Source organism: Manacus candei, unplaced genomic scaffold, assembly GCF_025592945.1.
Source record: "Manacus candei isolate 608988 ecotype Guabito, Panama unplaced genomic scaffold, ASM2559294v1 h1tg000082l, whole genome shotgun sequence".
NCBI lineage: Eukaryota > Metazoa > Chordata > Aves > Passeriformes > Pipridae > Manacus > Manacus candei.
In genome coordinates this window covers 1,147,018-1,168,308 of record NW_026138130.1, presented here as the reverse complement: position 1 = coordinate 1,168,308, position 21,291 = coordinate 1,147,018, and the positions used below count along the sequence as shown (strand labels likewise).

Genomic DNA, 21,291 nt, shown 5'->3' with positions numbered 1-21,291 from the left:
TTTTATATTTTCATCCAGCCTATCAAGCTTTCAGCAAAATAATGTTATAGTTCATGAATAAACTACAAATATAAGAAAGTATATGGAGAGAGTTTGTGCAGAATTTAGGTAATCAGCTGTATTTTTAGAACATATTTACTTTTTTTCCTACTTTATATATAGGAAAACAGCTTTCCTTTGCAAAAGCCAAAAATAAAAAAGTATAGGTAACATTATTAAGCAGCACCTAGCTTGGAAAATCTACTGCTAATATGAATTTCCATTATACTTCTTTTATATTACAGGGTTAAACGTCCTATATTCATCTTACATTGAAGACAGCTAAACAAATAGGGTCAGACATTTTATTGCAATTTCACTTTGCAGAATTTCAATCTAAATCATTGCTTTTGTCATTGATTATAATTTATGTAATATAGAGTGTTTAAATACATAAGTTAGTAAAATATTAGATGAGCTATAAGTCAATGTAAAAGTTAAAAATGAACTATATGTGGAATGCTATATTGGACAGTCATGTGCTGAAATACTAACATCTATTATAATGAGGTTATTGATGTAGAGTTGACATATAACTTGATTTGCAGATGCCCTACTGACTAACCTTTTGCAACTATATCTCAGTGTAAACCTGTGGTAATTATTGCTGGGTAGGGAGAGTTGGTTTAAGTGAACTATTTCTTTTGATGCATGTTGAATGTGATTGCCCCCTGGAGACGACAGGAGTCCCGCATGTGTGAGTTATTACATAAATATTGAGGGGGAGAAAAAAAAGGTGTATCACATTAAATTTTTCCTGTTTCCTATTGTTGCAGTTTTGTTTTTTCTAACAAGATCTTTTTCTTCCAGTGCCTTGCCATATATGCCCTTTTCAACTAAAAAAAAAAACTTATTAAAGCACATAGTAGCAATAACTGATTTATTTGGAACATAAAAAACTTTTCAATAGTCGCAGTTCATAGATCTCTAAAAAACTGCAAGTCAAGAAGTCTAGATTTTATTCTTGGTAACTGAAGCCAGTGAATTAACATTACCTAGACAACACTGAAAAACATCAATTTTCTGACTTAACTGTTAGAAGTGGAAAAAGATGAGAAAGTCAGCATTCAGACTTTCTAATATGGGATGCCCTAAAAGTCCTTGTAATAGTGCAAAAGTAGTATTAACAATTATACATAACATTCTATTATACTGTGTACTTGCCTAAAAATCCAAAACTAATAACTGGGATAGTCTAGGAATAAAAAATATGTCATTTTATACTTATTCATATAATGTAACACTCTAGTCAAAAGAAAGGACATGACAACTACATATAACAGTTGTGTTGATAATGTTTCACCCACTAGAATCTTTTTTTCATATTAGAGCACAGAACACTGCAACAATCCTGTCAACCCACCAATTATGACAAAGAAAAGAAAAATTTAATAGACTGTGAGTCTTGTAGAAACTGATCTTCAAGTGGGATTTTCACAGATTGTCTACAGGGACATTTTATAACAAGAGTAGTTTTGGCTTCTGGGGATTACACTGCACAATGAAAACAAATGTCAAAGTAAATCCCCAAATTAAAAAAACACTTCTGGTATTGATCCTCAGACCTACCAATCAACCCTCCTGCCCTCTGCAGATTCTCAAATACTTTTCTTCATCTGAAACCTTTTAGAAATATTTTCTTCAACATAATCTTAAACTACTGGCTGAAGTTCAACACACGTTTCAGCAACACATGTGGAATTTATCCACAGCTTATGGAACTTCCACAGGCCAAGGAAGGAAAATTCCTAACTGTCCATCCATGTTTACAATCTGAATTTATATTTATATTATGTTGAAAATCTGAAGATAAGTACACTAGCTGTGTCTTCAATAGTCTTACATGTGTTTGAATTGATTATTTTGAATTTTTTAAGTACGCAGTTCTAATCTGGTAATAATTTTTTAATATATAGCACTACAGCATCAAAGGTTTACTTTTTTTTTTCCTATTACCTGCTGCCCAAGTCTCTGCTCAAAGATTTTTTTGATAGATTGGTTATCAATGAGTACAGAAAAGGCAGGTTTGTTAAGTTCTACTTTTTCAAAATGTCTAATAAAGTTTATGTTCAGGTACATAAAAATGACCACTTTAAGAAAATGCAATTTCTGCCTTTTTCCTAGATATGCACAAGAGACAAAAAGGTCTCTGAATTGTGTGAAGCTTATAATATGCTATATGTTTTGCTAAAGGTTGGATATTTTTGATGTTGTAGCTATTAGCTACACTCTATCTTGGCAAAATCCACCTATAATTAGAGAGGCAGAGAAATGCCAAAGGAAGTACCCATGAACATAACACTAACACACATAATTGTGCAATCTACTGTGATGGGTTCTCTCCATCTGCTAGTACATAAATCCTGCTTTATCAGGGTGAAACTATCTGATATGTACATGAAAACTAATTTTCTCACAAATTGACCAAATTTAAGCTTAACCACTCAGATACAAAATTTTACAGTCCCCAAGGAACCGACAGTTTGAAACCAGAAGCATAAAATACCATAGGTTAGTTTTCAAGCAATAAATTGAAGAGAATTATGTAGATATGTTAGAGAAAACTGGTGTGAATTACTGCTTTAATTGTAGAAAATTTGTGGTAAAATAAGTTTTTAAGTCACTAAAACCATAATTAGTCTCTATTCTGCATCTTCCACAAACAGGTGTTCATGGGAACCTTAAGGGGAGAACTTCATTCTAGCTGTATTTGTCCCCATCCTCTGAATTTGTCACTGAACTGGTTCCAAAATCTTACAATTCTTTATCGTCTTACACAAAGACCAAAAGACTTGTTGCAGCTGACTCTTATGCAGACTTGCAAACAAACCAGCTTTTGTTTCAAGATATTCAAATCTCATAGCAGAAATCTTAGCAAGAGGGAAGATCTTCACAAGCATTGCAGGCCATGTTTTACCCTTCCCTTGTCCCTGAACGTATTTCAAACATCCATCTACATCATATCTCATCTGTGTGTTCTGATTGCTCGTGATATTAAGAACAGGAAATCAAGGGCAGTCACCTTGTTCCCCTTATCCCCTGCCCACAACCAGAAGAGGCAGGGAGCAATTCTGCACATCAAAGCCAGACCACCACTTGCAATTCAGACATGCCCATTGTGGAAATGAGGCAGGAATGGTGTAAATAGGCAAAATCCCTATCTTAGCACTATCTACCCCCCCCAAATTACCAGCCTTCTAAAGATCGAAACCTACAGAATCCCCTAAACCCTGAGAATTATTAAAGCCTTCCAGAGAGGTATAGGTCCACCTTAGGATGGATGCTTAAACCAGAATTCCCTTTTAATACAATAGCTCATGATTTTTAACCTCTTAAAAGGTTGTGTTTTGACACTGCATATGTATTTCAGCACTAATAATACAAAGCTTTATGTACAAAGTGTTTATGTAATGAATTCTCTCCTGCCTTGTGTCAGCTCCATGCACTAATGCCTGTCTGCATAGCACTCATGGCTGCTTCCTGTGTCTCTGAACTGATTAAACTGCTCTGTTCATTTTTATTTGCAAGACTTCATCTCATTCCCTAGCTTTTTCTTTTTATTGATATTATAGTTTCAAAGTGTTTGAAACAATGCAGTAGGAAATACACTGCATTAAAGGAAAAATCATAGTAAATTCATAGTAATGTCGGGTATGCCCATTGTTTAGGCCATGCTATCTTATTTTAAAAGACACAGAAATAACATATAGTAATGTGCAATGTCTTCAGTATGTTTTGTATTTCTAGAACTGTTATGGAGTTGAAAATTATATGGTGAAGCACACAAAGAAACAAATCCAAGGTTAAGGATTCACACTGACTAGCTATGAAATCTCTTGGGAGCTATTTTCAGTGAGTAAGATATCACAGACATTCACATGGCAAGAATCAGAAAGCAGTAATATTAACTAGCCAGCTTTTCCCTCTCCTTTGATGGGACTTTCTCCTGATCATGTTTTATTCATTACCTAAGACTAAATTTCCAGCCAGTACAAAGCTATTAGAAAACTAGAACTCTTGCACATCCAGTGACAAAGTACGACTGAGAAGCTAGACTGTGTTTAAAAAGTGAGTTATTTACACCTGGAAAATGTACATATGTACACAATCTGTTTCACAGTACTGCAGGTACAGAGCATTGATCAAGCTGCCTGTAGATGATGTTTGAAATCAATGAGAACTACACATTGTCTCACTCAAAAACAATGTTGTTAGTGAAATATCTCTTTTCGGCATGTGGATTTCCACCCAAAGAAAACCCAAGCTACTTAAAAGAGAATTGTGACAAATTACCCAAACATTTAAAACAACAGAAGAGTCAAAAAATTTGCCAGAAGATAAACTGGAAGAAAAGGTGGAAACACCCACAAGTTGAATAGATTAGAGCAGAATAGGGTATTAAACTTTTTAACTTTGTTTCAGGCTCATCCCTGCACTTTTTTTGTGACCTGTATGCATTGGACATTGCAAAAAATTTCCACAAAGAAGTGTTTCTGGACTTAGATTACTTATTGAATTGACAAATTACATTTATGAAAACTATAATCAGAAGTGTATATTTCACTTCCTTTGAGACTATGTGATGAGACATATAGTAATATTATTACGTGAACCTTCTTTTGTTTACTCCAGAGAAACAAAAGGATTTTGTTGTTGTTATTAAAGCAGGTCTGAAAATCAGATTCTAAACCAAACGCACTTAAGTTCTCCATGTTATGCAAATATTTCCTTTCCCAATTCTATTGAGGTAACAGCGCTACTGGAAGAAAGATGTTCCACACAAGAATCAAGAAAAATGCGTCTCAGGAAATAAACAAGTCTCACACCTTTAACATTTCAAGATCCTACAAAGAGACTTGAGGAATTACATACAAATTTCTGACATGATACCTGTGTATTTCTTAGCTCAGTGTTTCTCAAAAAGGCTTATCATTTTTTAAGACAGAAAAAAAAAGAAAAATGAAGGCATGTTAGATACACTATCCTCAAAAAATTTCATGATAAAGTGTTCAAGGTCCAGCTCTCCTGCTGTGATGCTTTACCTAATATATGACCATCACGTCTGGCAAGACTCGCACAGGTCTGCCCTTGATTTGTGTTAGGAAAAGCCAGAAAACCTCACAACTATTCTTCATTCCCAAGAATTAATGTGAAGTCTGGCTCCCTGATGTTTCCAATTTTACAGTGATCCAAATAACCCCCCAAAACCACACCTGAAGCATCACTCACAATTATAGGTGATAGCTGAGGGAGACCAAAGTGAATTCCCTCCCCAGGCATCCCAGGGCATTCTCCGCCACAGCAGTGCCTGGAGTGCTGTGAGATGGGGCCATCAGAGACTCAAACCTGACCTGCAAGCACTGAGGCTGGGACATGAACCAGCTTTGAACGGCTTTTATCTGAAAAGATGGTGAAAAGCTCCACAAATATACCCGGTGCTACAAGCCTCGGGAACTGCTACATACTATCGAAGCTTCAAAGAAACTACAGACTTCTGAACTTCTTCAAACCTATCAGAAAGCCAGTGGGCAGCTGAATGGGTAGAGCTTCAGCCCCTACCTGAGCTGCACAAAATGGATGGAGCTTCAGTTTGCCCAGAGTAACTCCCTGAATGGTCCATGGACAATCCCACTCGCTTCCTTATTACATCTTTTCCAGTACTTCTGCAAAAGGGATCAAGACTTGGCTGGAGTAAATGTAATTTGACCAGCCTGACTGCTCTTCAATTCTCAGCTGAGCTTATCACAGCCAGCCAACAGCCAGCTTATCACAGCCAGCCAACAAATACAGTCATTACATCAGGCCAGAGAATTTTAGGATATACTTTTCCCGTAACAGCTCAATACATCATTCACAAATGTAACAAGTACACTGTAGACACAAGCACTATGTGTTATAGATGCCTATAAACATAGGGTGTTTCCACTAAATACAGTAAGGTATTATAAACAGCAACGAGGAAAGAGGGTCATATCCCTACAGTTTACTAAGATTAAAAATTAACTGAAAGAGCAATTATCGTTATTTTTAATAATCAGCAGATGCATAGTACTCCTAGAAATCTGGTTTTCAAAGTATATCATATATCTCACATCATGTGTCTCCCCAAAAATCCTGCCTCATTTAAATCCTTAGATCACTCCTGTTACTCTTTACACAACTCCATAACGGAGGAAACATTTTCTTAAAAACATATTTTTAAAAATTCCTTTCTATACCAAGGCTAATTGACAGGAGCTCTACAATTTGTTTGGCTTTTCAACCAGTCAACCACCTACTTATCAGATTCATATCTTGAAAATAGTGTTGAAGGATATAGTATTAAAATATTGAAACTTTAAGGCATAGTAACAAGAAATAACAGTTCTTGGTTAACTGGTTTTCATAAACTGTTCTTAGTGTGTAAATGTTTTATAGGAAGTGAATGGAACATAAGAGCTATACACCAGACAAGGAGTTTTCTTTCCAAATTCAAGCCATTCAGCCATGCTTCTTCCATTTGGTAGTTGCATTCTCACCACAAGATTAGAAAGCCCCAAGTATAGCAGTTAAATCAAAGTTCTTGGGAATGGCTTCTATTCTCTAGTCATCACACCACTCAGAGATTTCCAAAATATTACTAAAAAAATAAGCTTAATATATTCCTTTTACTGAACTACAGTAATTACAAGTAGCTGCTCAACACTGAAATTTAATTCTCTTATATCATATTGTCAGATCAAATACTTCACAAGCTTTTGTTGCTTCATCACATGCAGTCAAATGCATGGTGATGCAATCAGGATGTAATGGCCAAGGTTATAAAGTAGATGTAACGCTGCCCAGATGCATAAAAAACGTATAATTTCCTCAACTTGATTCTGACAAAGTTCCACCAACACAAACCTGGAGAGAGATGTGGAGTTAATTTTTCCATTTTGCATATAGGAACATATTAGAAATAGAAATACAACCATACAAAGCATGAGAGGGTCAAATTCCATCCACTGGAAATTTTCTAGAATCACATTATATTAACCAGATCAAGGCAAAATTGATATTTTGCACTGTAAATTGCCTAAACACTGGGCATGGAGACACTGATGTTGTCAACAGAAATCAGCACTTCTCTTCGTGGTTTTTCACAGTCAGATCTCAGGGAATAATTTTTAAATCAAGCATCAAACTTGTGGCCTTGAAAACAAGTTGCCCAGTATGTGATGTATCACTTAACCAGATCAGTTCATTGTCTTGCAAATCTCAAACCCCAAGCTCAGAAACTTAAAAACTGTAGAAACTGTCCTAGAACAAGGCTCAGAGTTTATCTTAAATAAAGGAGAGATACAAGAGAACCTTTTCTTTCCAACAGCAAGACAAAATATTTGCTGAGGTAGTAACTCTGTAGAGGTCTTCAAATTCTATTGGGTTTTTTCCCCTCACCCTAATAGTAAATATTTCATGGACGCAACTGAAATGAGTAGGGCATCCTCTGGTAGAAGAGGAGAGATCCATCAGCTCTTTGTGGGAGAGATTTATTATGCATCCTGGTAGACACAGTGAAACAGAAGTATACTTTCTTTGATGCTTTTAAAACACAATTGAAAAATAAACTCACTTGTAAATGTTGAGAGTTGTCAGTCATATTGTCCTCTCGCCTACGAACTTCTTCCAACAGCTGTGCATTCTTTTTTTTCTCCAGTTGCTGATTGTGCTTCAGATTGGCAACCTTCTTGTTTTGATCCTTCATATGTCTAAGAATTGCACACATATACCCATTAGAGTTAATGACAATCACTTCTTTTTCAACAGAAATTAACTTTGTGACTATGACACAGAACATCTCCAACAGACACAAGTATTCCAAGTATCAGATGTAACAATAAGACTTCATCTGGTTTTCAAGATGGCAAATCAAAACAGCTTTAAGTTTGTGCAGTGGTAATGCAATTATTTGCACTTACAAGATTTTTCCCTTTTTATCATTTGCTCACAAATACTCATACATGGTCTGAGCTCTATGCAGAAAAACTCTTGTAAGAGGGAGATTATCCAGAAAAATTGTTGTAAGAGGGAGATTATCCAACAATCCTTACACACTCAGTGCATTCAGGAACAACTTGAAGGGGTCCTTTAAGTAGCATTAATTTCAAAGGAAGCAGGAGGTAAAGGTGATGACTAATGTATGTTGTGAAATTCTACTTTTTAAAACCTGGACTACTACAAATACAGTGGTTTGGAGGATTAAAGTGTGATGGGGTAGAAGGTCAGGTCATAAATATGCCATGAAGAATAAAGTATGCCTTTACAAATAGCTTTGTACTTGACAAAAACATTTCTACCATTTTTAGTAATGAGACTTCTTTCTACAAAAGATTATCAACAAACAGATTTATGAGCCATTCCTAATGAAAATTAAACAATCTTTGCCACCATTAGTTTTCTATTTTTAATACTGTGCTAAATTTCAAAAAATTGTTTCGGTATTTGATTATCTTTTGCTGTGGATCTTATTTAATAAGTTACCAGAGGCATTTCTGATACTGAGCATACATCTTTTTAAGGAAGAAGGTAAGTAAATTGTGCCTGGCAGTTAATGAAAAAATATCCTTGCAGTAATGCTTTCTACCTGCTTAGATTCTTACATATTATTTTCTTGATTTTCTTTGACTTCGAGGAATTTGCTCCCTTTTATCTATAAAAAATTAAGTCACGTGCAAATTCCTAATAAGATCTACTCACTAATCCTATTTTGGCAAATGAAGAGAATATTATTCAGTGCCCAAAAGGATCACTGAAAATCTCTCCATTGCTTCCACATCAGAAGCAGTGGAAAAAAAAGTTACAGAATGTATTTCTTGCACAGATTTTATTATCCTAAAGAAACTGGGTCATTTTATATTTCCTTCTATCACTGATTTCTTTGTCCTACCAGTGTTTTTTTCACCACTTATTTATACTGAAAAACTAACAATTAATTTGTAATCAATAAATGTTTCATGGTATTAAAAATTCTTAGAAGGCACTTCATATACAAGTTTAGAAGTACAGCACATAACAGAAAATCTCACCTATTATAACTAAAAAAAAGTAACTTCAAGTTGCCTAAAAAAATAAAAGTGCATACAACTACTTCAAATATACATTAGATGCTCTGTACAATTCCAAGTGAAAAACAGCTCTCTCCTGAGTCTGTCTCATAATTGTAAACACACACTTAACCAGCATAAAACCAAAATGAATACTAGAAAAAATTACTTTCACAACTTTATATATAAATGTGGTATTTGGCAGAAATTTTGGTGGTGCAATATGACTTTGTGCTGTTAAAATATAAATTGGTTTCCAATCTCATGTTGAGTAAATGATAAATTCATTTATATTTAATCTCTGTAAGAAGTTCAATTTTATGCCAATGCTAACTGCTTCTTTCATCACCCCTCCCTCACACAACTTCCCATTTCAGCTTCTGTCTAATGCCACACTGAAAAGCAGAACATGGTAAAGCTGCAAAGGAAAACATCTGGTGCCTGTGATATGCAAAATCTTGAAGAGAAGGAAATAAAAGAAAGCTCTGTCGTAGACTCTCTTTATTCCACAACTGGCTACATACCTATGGAAATGAAAAGAAAATGCTACAGTTAAAAAGTCTAGCTGAGAAGTTTTCTTTTAGGCATGCATTAAATGTACAGGGGGAGTTCAGTGCAGCAAATAAATGCAAGCACATATTCCCTACTAACTCTTTTTTTTTTTTTTAAACAGCAAATATCAAATACAATCCCTGATCCAGTAGAATTTTTGACTTGCTTGCTCTGGTATGTTTTCATGTGGCTCTGTTTCTAAAATGCTTTTGAATAAAATAGAAGATTAGGGTAAGTAAAAAATATGCATAAGAAATAGAAAAATATTTGGGAACAGTACCCAATCAGCACAAAATATCATATGCCATGACCATATAGGTTATAGAATATCCACATACTTTACTAGTAGCTATGCTGATATGCAGAGTTGAGTCTACATTACTCTTTATCATGTGGAATTAGTTTCATGTGTTCTGCTGCACTGTTTAAATTTAAAACTCTAAGACCACAAAATTCATTAGACAGAATAAAATAAATAAAAGATTACTGCTTAAGACATACGTCTTGAAAATCTGAAATGTATGCTGCAAGGGTCTGGTCAGTAGAATTGATGTTACCATCACAAGTTAATAATCTCCTGGTACTAAAACATATGCAGAATTATTCTCTGATAGTGTAATTGCCCCAAAGCAGAAAGATGAAACCCTCAGCTCTCCGACCTTCCACACTGTTATAGTTCATTCTGAAGTTGGGCATCTATTATCTTTCAGTGAGCTAAATTCTTTAACCACTGAGCTAGACATTACAGTCACCTCAACCTAATTATCAATACTGTGCTGCATTGGTGATTTTAAAAACTTCATGGAACTGGAAAGCCAGGCTACAAACTAGTTCTGAAGCACCCAAGTCCAGAGTGGTGCCAACATTACACTTGGCTTAAAGAAATTATGTTCTGAGCTCGTAACATTTAAGAAGTAAAAGAGCAAACTAAAAAGCAGTGTAGATGACTAACTCTTGGCAAGATGTTTAATTATGGCCAAACATTAAAAAGCAGGGTTAATGACCCTTTTTGCAGATAACAAATTTAAATTTGTTTGCGTTCCTATGGCTATAGACAGTCAGCAATTGTCACAGAACATCTAACAGCTTAGGACTAAAAAAGAATTCAGAGTGACATTAAGATGTCTTCGAAACAGAGCTAGAGTAGAGCTAGAATATTAAGCACAGCTTGAATAGTCAAAATAAAAATAAACTTAAAAAATTTAAAAAACCCTAAACCACCAACTAAAAAAAGGAAACAAGTTCTCTTCTGTTCCAGAATTGCAAACTGAAGGATATTATGGGTATCTTCTAACTCATTTGATAATTCAATATCAGAGAAGTATCCAGCACACAATAATGATGACAATAATATTGGAGTTAATAAAGAGATGAATACCAGGTATAAGAAAAAAGTCTAAATAAAATTTTATTATTTTAGTACATAAGACATTCTCACACTCCTAAAGAAGAGAAAAAAGATTGTATAAAGTAACACATTCCTCTAGAAGCTGCCTTACTAGTGCTAAAATTGAGCTTATTAATTTTTTTAACCAAGATCAAGCCATTTCTCTTAACTGAAAATACATTCACCTTAGATATGCTACCCCAGTAAAAAAAAAAAATCACAAAAAAGTCATAATTTCCTGTTCCTCTTCCTGAATCTTTCTGATCTGGGATAATTTTTGATAATCTTTCTCAAGTCCACAGCCATTAATTTCCACCTCAGCTGGGCATTAGACTTATAATCAGGTGTCTAAACCACAGCAAGGTCTACTTCTGTTTTCCTCAGCATCCAATGATTTTTCCAGAAAGTGGTCTTAGAATGCCAACACTGGAATCTCTAGAACATAGCAGCTCTGACTCCTCATACTGCTGAAGAGCCATCATCTATGACTGTTAAATATTTAGATCTGAGCAAGGCAGGGAAAGGGAAAAGACCAAAAAATTCTTCAACAGCCCTGTAGCAACATTTTTTAATTGAAATGTCTTTTTAAGAAATAGATCATTGTCCTGGAGACCCAGAACCTTGATCAGCAGAAAGATAAACAGCAAAACAGTAGCAGCATTTAGTTCTTGCTAGTATGAAAATAACTGAAATGATTCACTTAAACATGTTTGTGGTTTTTTTCTTGTTCTTCTGGAGTGGCACACAACTAGATCTCATAGGTCTAACTACAGGACATTTAATTCCTTCAGTCCAACTTTTTAAGAGAAATATTAACACTAAGTTTCTGCATATATGTATCTTTCAGATTTCATTTTACAGTAGTGTGTGTTGTCTAAACTCCAATGCTTTCATCTCTGATAGCTATAGAAAATCACACTATTTCATTAAATTCCCAGCTTTAATTAGCCACCTGGGGACCTTGGCCAAAAAGTTGGTAATGTCAGCCAAAAATAAGTGTTACATGCTTAGTATAGCCTTCACTCTATTTCATAAAGATTTTTTTTTTCCCCTCAAAGCATCCAAAAAATGCAGACATGCAAAATACACCCAAGAGCAAAATCTGCAATGTTTTCTAAAGGAATATGTCTCTGCGATAATTTTCATCACTTTAAACAGCATTGCAATGGGACCAGCTGTCTGAAAGTCCATCAAAAACTCCTCCAGTATTTGAGGAACCTGTGCTCCTCAACAAGTTATAAAAAAAAAAAAAAATCAGAGTGCAAAGAATGTTTTCAGGGAAACAAGCAAATAAAAAGATACCAGCCCCAAACCAAACTAATCAAACCAAACTATTTTATAATATACAATTTATCCAAAACAAGTAATTTATATAAAATAGGAAAGTCTCAAAAATACATTTTAAAATTTAATCTCATACACGTAAATAAAAAAACATCTTCACCTATTCTTCTAGGCATGCACTGGGTAGAATACTACCATTGTCATTATTTGAAAAAAATATCTTTTTTTTTTTTAACATATCATCTCTTTCTCCTTCATAGATAGTCCACACCTTTACAAAGAATTCACGTATGTGAGTAAGGAAACAAATCTTAACATTTTACTAGGCACTCTGGATCTCAGTAGCTAGTCATGCAGAAGACCTGATCCTGTAAATCCCAACCATGTGAATGTCCATTCTGAACTACATTACTTCAGTAAGACTCTGGAAAACTATTCATAGTTTTATCACTGTCTCAAAAGTGACAGTATATGTAGGTGCTTTATTGAGTCACAACTAAAGCAGCTAAGGGTAATTCTTCAAAATTCAGATCTAATTCCATTGAAATCCATAAGCTAGCATTTTATTAAGATGAGAAAAGCTAATCATTTTGTCTGGTATTTTCATGGAATACAAATGTATTTGCTGTTACCCATCTATAAACCTGAAAAACAAAGAGGGGTCAGACTCTAGCAAACCATAAACATCACAAGAGATGTTAAGAGTGTTATTGACAGAGACATTCCTGACACAAATATGCAAGGACACTGTTTATTCATCTACAACCCATAGATGGATTTGTCTGGAGAAAACATGTATTATCATGATAAGAAAACCTATACCTGTGATAGGTTGAAATTTTCATATTTCAAAGAAAACATAACACACCTCAAACAACAGCAATTTTTCTAAAAGAAAGCCCTCGTGTTTCACTGTTCAATTGATTTAATAAGTTAGACTCTAGTCCCTATAAGTTTTATAATATGCTAATAAAAACTAAGCAGTGTCTTTCTGTGCAGTCATTTGCACTTAAAACTTTCATGTTGGGTTTTTTTCCAATCCAGATCCTATAACCTAAAGAATTATTAGTATCCAAAATATCTTTTAAGATTTGGAATGTTTCCTTATTCTTTTTTACTTTCTGTTTCTAATACAATTATCACAATGATAACAAACTAAAGAATACCTTAAATAACATAAAAGCAACTATCCCAAAAGCAACTATTAAGAAATCAATTACTTTGACATATCCAGCATGTCTAACAGAGTTCAGCTTCAAAATAACTTTCATCCTTTCTTTCTTGATGGTAAAAAATTATATTTGGACTGATGCTTTTTTTAATGATGTGGATGAAGTTCAGAAGCTAGACTGCTTGTACATTCCAGGCCAAATCATTCATCTAGCTTTATGCCCTGATATAAAAAGGCAGGGAGTAATAATCATAACAACCAGAAATAAAACAAGATTAAAATTCATTAAAATATAAAGTAATAACATTTTATAAGCATTTTGCCTTTTTCCTTGCAAAAATGAAATCTATTGAATGCAAAACTGCATCTCACCACTGTACACACTGATTTTTTTTTTCTGTGAGACCCACAGACTGGCAAACATGCCACGTCACAGCAACCCAGAACACAGCCATTTATTGCCAGCAAATTACCAGTAAAAAAAAGGAATTTTAGTATATTCCCAACTGTTACTAACAGATTACATAGCTATTTCAGTTTTACTCAAGGGAGTAGGCTTGCAGCCCACAGAGATCTATAGGTCTCAAAAAACCAGAAATCGATCCTATTGCTGCGTTAATAATAATAATAATAAAAAAGCCACAAAGTCAAATAACCTTTTTTTTTAATTCTTCTTCCCCCAGCCCCACCCTTTAAATCTTAGTATTTCAACTGTTTGAAGGCTACTTTCAGATCTCCTAGGACTGATATTATGACAGTGCTTCAGTGTGACAACAATTTTGCCCCCAGATGCACCACAAAACAGTATTATTGTCCAACAACTCTGCCTGGTAGAAATAAAGCAAGTGTCACAGAAGTCACTGAAACATTTCTCACCTCAAAGACAAAAATGTGGGAGGAAGGGTTTACCTAACACACAATCTGGGAAATTTTCCAAAATCTTTATTTAAGAAGTGTTTAGTCTGACACAGTTCCCTCCAAAGCCCTGGAGAGATGCTTGAAATATCCACATGAGGATAATGCATGAATGAAAAAGACGTACTAAAATCCTGTTCCAAACTATGGTTCATGTCACTTTGTTTCAACACTTATCTGCACTGCAACCACTGAAACTCCAACACAGTGCATTGCACTACTGTCTTCCTCAGCACATTCTTACTGGATGACACTTTACATGAACATGTGTGAAATTCATACCAGAAGACTCATCTGTCACACATCTCTCTTGTACACCCAGGATGGTTGGGTCTTTTCTTCTGATGTTCTTTTTAAAAAAAATAAAATAAAATACTGCTGATGACAGGGCACTAGATGAGAAGGATATTTGATCTGATTTAATATGGCAATTGCTTGCTCAGCTATTTTATTAATTGAGACCATTAGCAATAACTGTAACCAGCAACTGCAAATAGTCTGTTGCCTGAAATCTGCAACTAAGGAGTTGCAATCCTGCTACTGATCCATCAAGTCCTTTCCAGCTGTAATCCAGGCAAGCTTTTTTTCTTTAAAAAGCCAACAAAACAAATAAAACATCCCCACACAAACAAATTAAAAAAAAAATGCAAAAAATGCCCCACCACCTCCTGACTCTGTCCAGTTTTTCTCTGCATCCAACTGCTCCGCAGCATGTCCAGCTCAGCCTGACAGCAATCAGGATCACACCTCCTCTGCAGCACTCCATGATTCATTGCAATTTCCTTCTGAATCAAATCTTTTGACTGCAACTCCTGGCTCACCCTAGAAGTTCTCAGGATCAATCCAGCCATTATCATTCAATACATAAATCAAGCTTTCCATGCTTTTGCAGTAACTTCTTCAGACCTCCAAATAAATCAGGTACACTCTGTATGATTTCTTGTTTAGACATACTAACTTCCCCTTATTATAAATTCAGATCAGAGCACTTCAATCCAGTCACAATCATGTTGCCCAGGCATGTCGCTCCTGCATTGTGAACGGAAACAATGGGAAAGTGGGAGAAGTGGTCCCACCAACAGCCCAATTCCTAAATTTAGTTCCCCTGTCTCTTTTCAGTCACAGCTTTTTGAGGGCGAGCTGTGCTATCTCACAATGATTCTTCACTCACACACCCCTGCACTGCACACAGGGAATCCTGACAGCACTGCACCCAGGCAGGCACCAACTCCCCAGAGTGCTCTGAGGCTACTTTATTCACACGTTCAAGAGGTAAAGGAATACGCTCTGTGGATCTTCCCCACGGGGAAAACTAGTGCAGGCAGCAGGTCTGGAGAAGCATAAGAAATATTTCTGTGTCTTGAAACCACTAACCATGAAATGGAAAGAGTACCAGTTCCTTGTGTTCTCTCTTCCCCAGAGTTGTGGTGTCACATCCAACCCAATCCAAAGTGGATATTTTTCCTTCAAAGAGACAGGGCTCTTTTCACATCCAGTTCATACTGTATATCCATTTGCTTCAGTAGAGTATTTACACTCCAAATCAAATCCCAAAAAAATCAAATCACTGAGAAATTACAAAATATCCTTCCTTATTTAAATAATCCATTTCTATTATTTTCACCTCTTCATGCCTTTAAGCAAACTGAAAGGGAAAGTACAGAACTGAGCAGACTCAGTACTGAGTTGTATGAAAATGAACAATGACACATCATCTTGTCCCAGGATCCTGTTTATATCTTTTTATTTTTAATCACTATGATTTCTGCTTATTTCCTAATACATTGTTAATTTAAACCTTTTTCTTAAGAAAATAGAATTTCAAGGAAATAAAATTTCTACTTAACTATTTCTTAAATAAAATTAAATTTAAAAATCTAATTACAAATTCAAAAATTCAAAACCGCTAACGTAATCAGATAAATCTAAATAACCCCTACTCAAATTGTCATCTCTTTCAAAATGTTTAAATGCTAAAATGCTGGTTCTGTACACATAGCAAACAGACTATAACAGAAAGACATGTCAACAATCTGCCTGTTATCCAATGTGACAACTATGTTTCTCACTCAGAATAACCAGTCTCTCAGAAGAGTAATGTATATCACAGATTCTCTCAGTTTTCAGTAGTACACTATCTCAATTTCTCCAGGGAAATTATCTTTGAACAACATATCACTCTGCCCTTGGAACCATCAAACTGACATTTGACAAAACTGTGGACGGCTCGTAAGTTAAATTTAAAACTCCCTTAAACCTTGCCTTACACATGTCACTGAGCCCCAACCTCCCACAGAAACAATTAGGAAGGCCAACATCAGAGGCTGGTGGGAAACTTTCTAGCACTGGTCAGTATATTACACATGGAAAAAATATCCATCTCCTCTTTATCTGCAGGTGGACAGGCTTGGGGAGTGTATAACCTGATGTAACCTGAAGGCAGGGGGTGAGGGGATGTCATTGTAGTGCCTGTTGCGCTCAGAATATTCTTGTTTTGTATAGGCAGGTGCACAGGGCAGGATTATGCCAATGTACTGGATTTTCTTGTCTGTCACCAGTATCAACAGCCCACCACGTTAGTAAAACGGATCCAGCATTTTTCTAATCATCATAACCTCATATAAATATGGACAAATAAAATAACAGCTAAGAACATACTGATCAGCAGAAATTACAGAAATTAATAGATCTGTCTCTTAAATTATGTTTTGACCTTAATGAAGATTCAAGCTGAGAAAACTTAACACTTCACTGAATTCCCACAATAAACTCTAATCATACGCTACAACTTATCCAGGACTCTAGGGATGAAAGTTGGCAGGGTTATGAGGACAGTTTGCTTCAACAAGGTCAGCTGGTTTTTTAGGTCAATAAAACATAACAGAAATTGCACCTCCAACTGCTGAACAAATGTTTCTGCATACCAATCATTGAATTCCAGTGAAATCAACCATAATGACAACCACATAGCATAATACCTTTCTTTAAGCTCTCTCGGGCTAGAGAGATTTTTCCATCAATGTTGGGTATGCTCTGAAATGCAGAGTGGTTACATTCAGACAATAATTTCATCATAGCCAACTCCAGGGTAAATGCATTTAATTAAATTCTGGAAGAAAGAAACATTCCGAAAAAACTGTTGGAGTATTTTCATAATCCAGGTGTAATAACTATCCATTCAAGCAGATCAAAATGTGCTTGTAGTAGATAGACAATTAAAAAAAAAAGGTGTTCATCCAATTCATTACTTCAGTCGATAAGCCTCAAATTTCCAAAAGAAATTTTTTTCATCTGAAAAGAAACTTGCAATTGTGATGTGCATCAAGGCACAGCAGGGAAAAAAAACCTCTTGTCTTGTCAGTCTTTTCATAATGAACCATCTTTTGCCATACAGTTCAAAGACATCCATGTCAGAAACTTCTGACTTTTCTGAACCATGAAATGTGAACTGTGCTCAGTTTTGAGACTAAGAAGCCAAAGCTCTCCAAAGCTCTCCTCCTATATGAATAGAAAACACTGTGCTAAAAGTATACATTGAGAGGAAAAAATATGAAAACTTCCTAACTGAACGTATCATAAAGGCAGATTGGATATCTGTCATGATTCAAGTCAAATGTGCTGCATGGCAACCTGGAACCATGTTGGCAAATGCAACACAGAGGAAGCTGAAATATATCTGCAAAGTTTTTGCAGTATATACCCTCCTTTAACTTTGATAATGATGACTCCCTCATCCAAACAATATACAGTTACTAGTTTCTAAAATACCAAGTACATGTTTTAAGACTTTGCTATCTTAAAATTTACACCCATTCATAAGCATGAGAAAGAAAATTAATATCAAGGCCTAATAAGAAAAAAAATGTCAACTAGATCAATTTTTACTTTCAACAAGCACCACAGGCCACGTAGCAATACTTGAAAAGTTTACTCCAACAGTGTGTAAGCTCAAACACCAGCTAAACTAATCTAAAACCTGGAAGAAAGAGAAACAGGAGTCTGACTAGATGAGGCTGTATCCAAACACAGCATATAAAACATACACATACAGACACCAGAATCTGGCCAGCACAAACAGCTAAAACCTTCACAGCCACTGTAACTCCTCCTTTGCAATAACAGTAAAAGGGGTGATGCCAAAGTATTAAGAATAAGTCTCTGATCTGAGGTATAAAATCTCTCTGTTATTGGTCAATACACTTCCTACTGGGTGGGTTATCTACTAAAAATGTTATTCCCAGTGTTGAGCTCCCAAAATAAAGATAATAGAAGCAAAACTGAAAGAAAAAAATCTTCATACAGAACAACATATGAATATGTTGTTAATTAACATTTTTTTCTTACAGACTTTTGAGAAAAGCATTCACTTACTGTAAAGTTTCTGATCTAGGAATGGAATGACCAAAAACTTCACAGAAGGGAGAAGCAGAATAAAGACAACATAATACAAACAGAAGTTATTTCTCTGAAATCAAAATTGCCAAATAAATGAAGCATCAATGAAAACCTTCATTGTGGAAGGAGCATTAAGTAGGAGAGCAGAAAATACTGACCTGGAAGTCAAGCTGGTTGGAGTAGGGATGAAAGCAGCAGTTTGGAGAAAAACAGATAGGGAGGAAGACAGCAAAAGAGAATAAAGGGAGGAACATATTAGTTCTTTAAAAATATAACAAGCAGATGTTATATTAGCAGATAATTAAAAAAAAAAAAAGAAAGGGAAGGAAAAGCAAGAAGTAAAATAAAATTTCTGAAGAGCTATATCCTTGCTGTGCACTGAAGAGAACAGAAATTTTAAAGTAAAATAGCATCTTATCATTTGTGAATGGTGGAAAGCCATCCATATTTATAACCATCCAAATGCATGCACACACCAAACAGAAAAAATAAATTGGGTGAATACTGATAGCATTTGCTGCAACACAAACATCTCATCATATACCAAAAAGTCTTTTATTTGAACTAACATAGGCTTAGTGACCCTCATTCATCAAACCTTCCCATGGAAGCCAAAGCAGCTGAACAATTTGGCAGCTTGTTCAAAGATACCATTCAGAAGTTCACGAAGCACTGTACCTAATAATCAAAGACAGAGATTTGACACCCACGCCCCCAGAAATGCAGCCCCTCCTAATGCTGACAGCAAATTTTTAATTCAGTATGAAGAATCAGACTAATACTTCAGCACTGAAAACATTCTGATGTTTGATAACTTATTTGTTAAAAAATACCTAACATGCCCTTTCAAATAAGTAAGACAAAAAAATCCCCACCCAGCTAGACTAGTCCTCAGATCTGTCACTAATGTACAGCTTTTTGTGCACTTAGGATAGGGAACACTTTTTAAAGCCCTAAAAGTGCTTTTTTAAAAAAGAATTATTCCATATGCTGGTGTTTTGTCACTTATGCTATGAATTGTCAGTGCTGTGTGGACTTATCTTCATCAGAATTCAAATCCAAATCAATTCAAAATTAATTAACTGAAGTCTGAACAGCCCAAGAGCTTAAATGCATGTCTATAATGTTATTACCCTAAACTTACCACTGCATATGAGAAGTAGATAACAAAAAACAAACCTCTTGTTTAAATACAAACAAGTTTTATCTCATAGCTAGTACAATCTTTTTAATGGGCTTTCATATTATTGCAGTGTTTGCTGAGAAGCTACACTCAATCAAGCAAATGACCACTATCTAACATATCACTGGAGAAAAGCAGATTAAGATTTTTCAAGCTACACCACGTTGTCATCACTTTATTTCTCTTTTCAGTCTAAATTTACTAATGGGTAATTTATATTGTATTACATGCCAGTGCTCTTTTACTGAAGTCACACTCTTTCACTGCAGTGCTTACCCTTTCATATATTTATAAAGAACAAACTTCCCATATGAGCCTTTGTTTTTCCAGAGAAATAAACCACTGTTGTTTACATCCCTCCTGTCACATGAGCACTCCATTCCCGTCATTATCTCACCAGCCCTCTCCGCACTGGTTTCCAGTTTTAATTCAACTTCCCTGAATATGACTGATGGGAAGTGCACAGCAGTGTTCCACATGGAGCCCTGCTAGCACCTTATGACATTAATACCTTCCTATCCTCACTGAAGACACTTATTCTGACATATCAGGATTCACTCCTCATTATTTAGACGTCTGCATCGTTATTTAGATGACTCATAATGACACAGTCATAAGCAAATTCACCCAATCTTTCTCTTCCTAAACTGTACCAAGGATTATCCTTAGTTCACAGCAGGCAGTCTTACTGGTCCCAACTTCACCAACATGCATTTTATGCTATTGTATTTCACTTAATTTTACAATTCAAACTCCCTATCATATTTCATAAATATACTTCCCATTCTAACACCAATAATAAAAGCTTTAAACAACATACTCCTTTCAGCCCTGACAGTTCAGCTTCAGCTGCAGCTCCCTCTCCTTGGCTAGGTCCTTTGCATTAAAATTTAAGCTTATCACTATCATATCCAGTTTCATTTGCATCATTAAAACAAAAAAAAAACAACACCCACACTACATTTCTTCACCAAGAAAACCAAAGAAAAACATCAAGCTAAGTCTAACGGAAGTACATTACACACTGAATGCAATATCTTGCATTTAATTTTAACCTTTTTTACTTATAAACAGATAAATCATGAAAAATGTAATAGAAATTATCAAAGAGCTTGAGTATAAAAGAAGGAACTGGTTGTCCTATGCAATAATAAAAAACGGGAAAATACAAAATTAATATAGAGAGAGTAATTTAAGAAACAGACCCACGTGTTTTTATATATGAGCAATAATATGAATCTGCAGTGATGCAACTGAGGAGTGTGACAGTTTCTGAGCCAAGAAAATCACATTAAAACCA

The 21,291-nt window shown here is 35.2% G+C and overlaps 1 protein-coding gene across 7 annotated transcripts in view; it reads right to left on the bottom strand.

Annotated features, from left to right (window-relative positions):
- Positions 1-21,291, bottom strand: part of ERC2 (ELKS/RAB6-interacting/CAST family member 2) — a 425,018-nt gene that overhangs the window by 232,592 nt on the left and 171,135 nt on the right. For 5 of the 7 annotated variants that reach the window (XR_007908334.1, XR_007908336.1, XR_007908337.1 and 2 more), the window contains 2 exons: positions 18,967-18,978; positions 7,634-7,769 (listed from right to left, as the gene is read on the bottom strand). Coding sequence is in view for 1 of the 7 variants with exons in the window: in XM_051811544.1 (XP_051667504.1) it covers positions 7,634-7,769; positions 18,967-18,978 (148 nt within the window). In the remaining 6 variants the exon portion in view is untranslated. The remainder of the gene's footprint in view (positions 1-7,633; positions 7,770-18,966; positions 18,979-21,291) is intronic. The other 2 variants (XR_007908335.1, XR_007908338.1) reach the window with 1 other exon arrangement.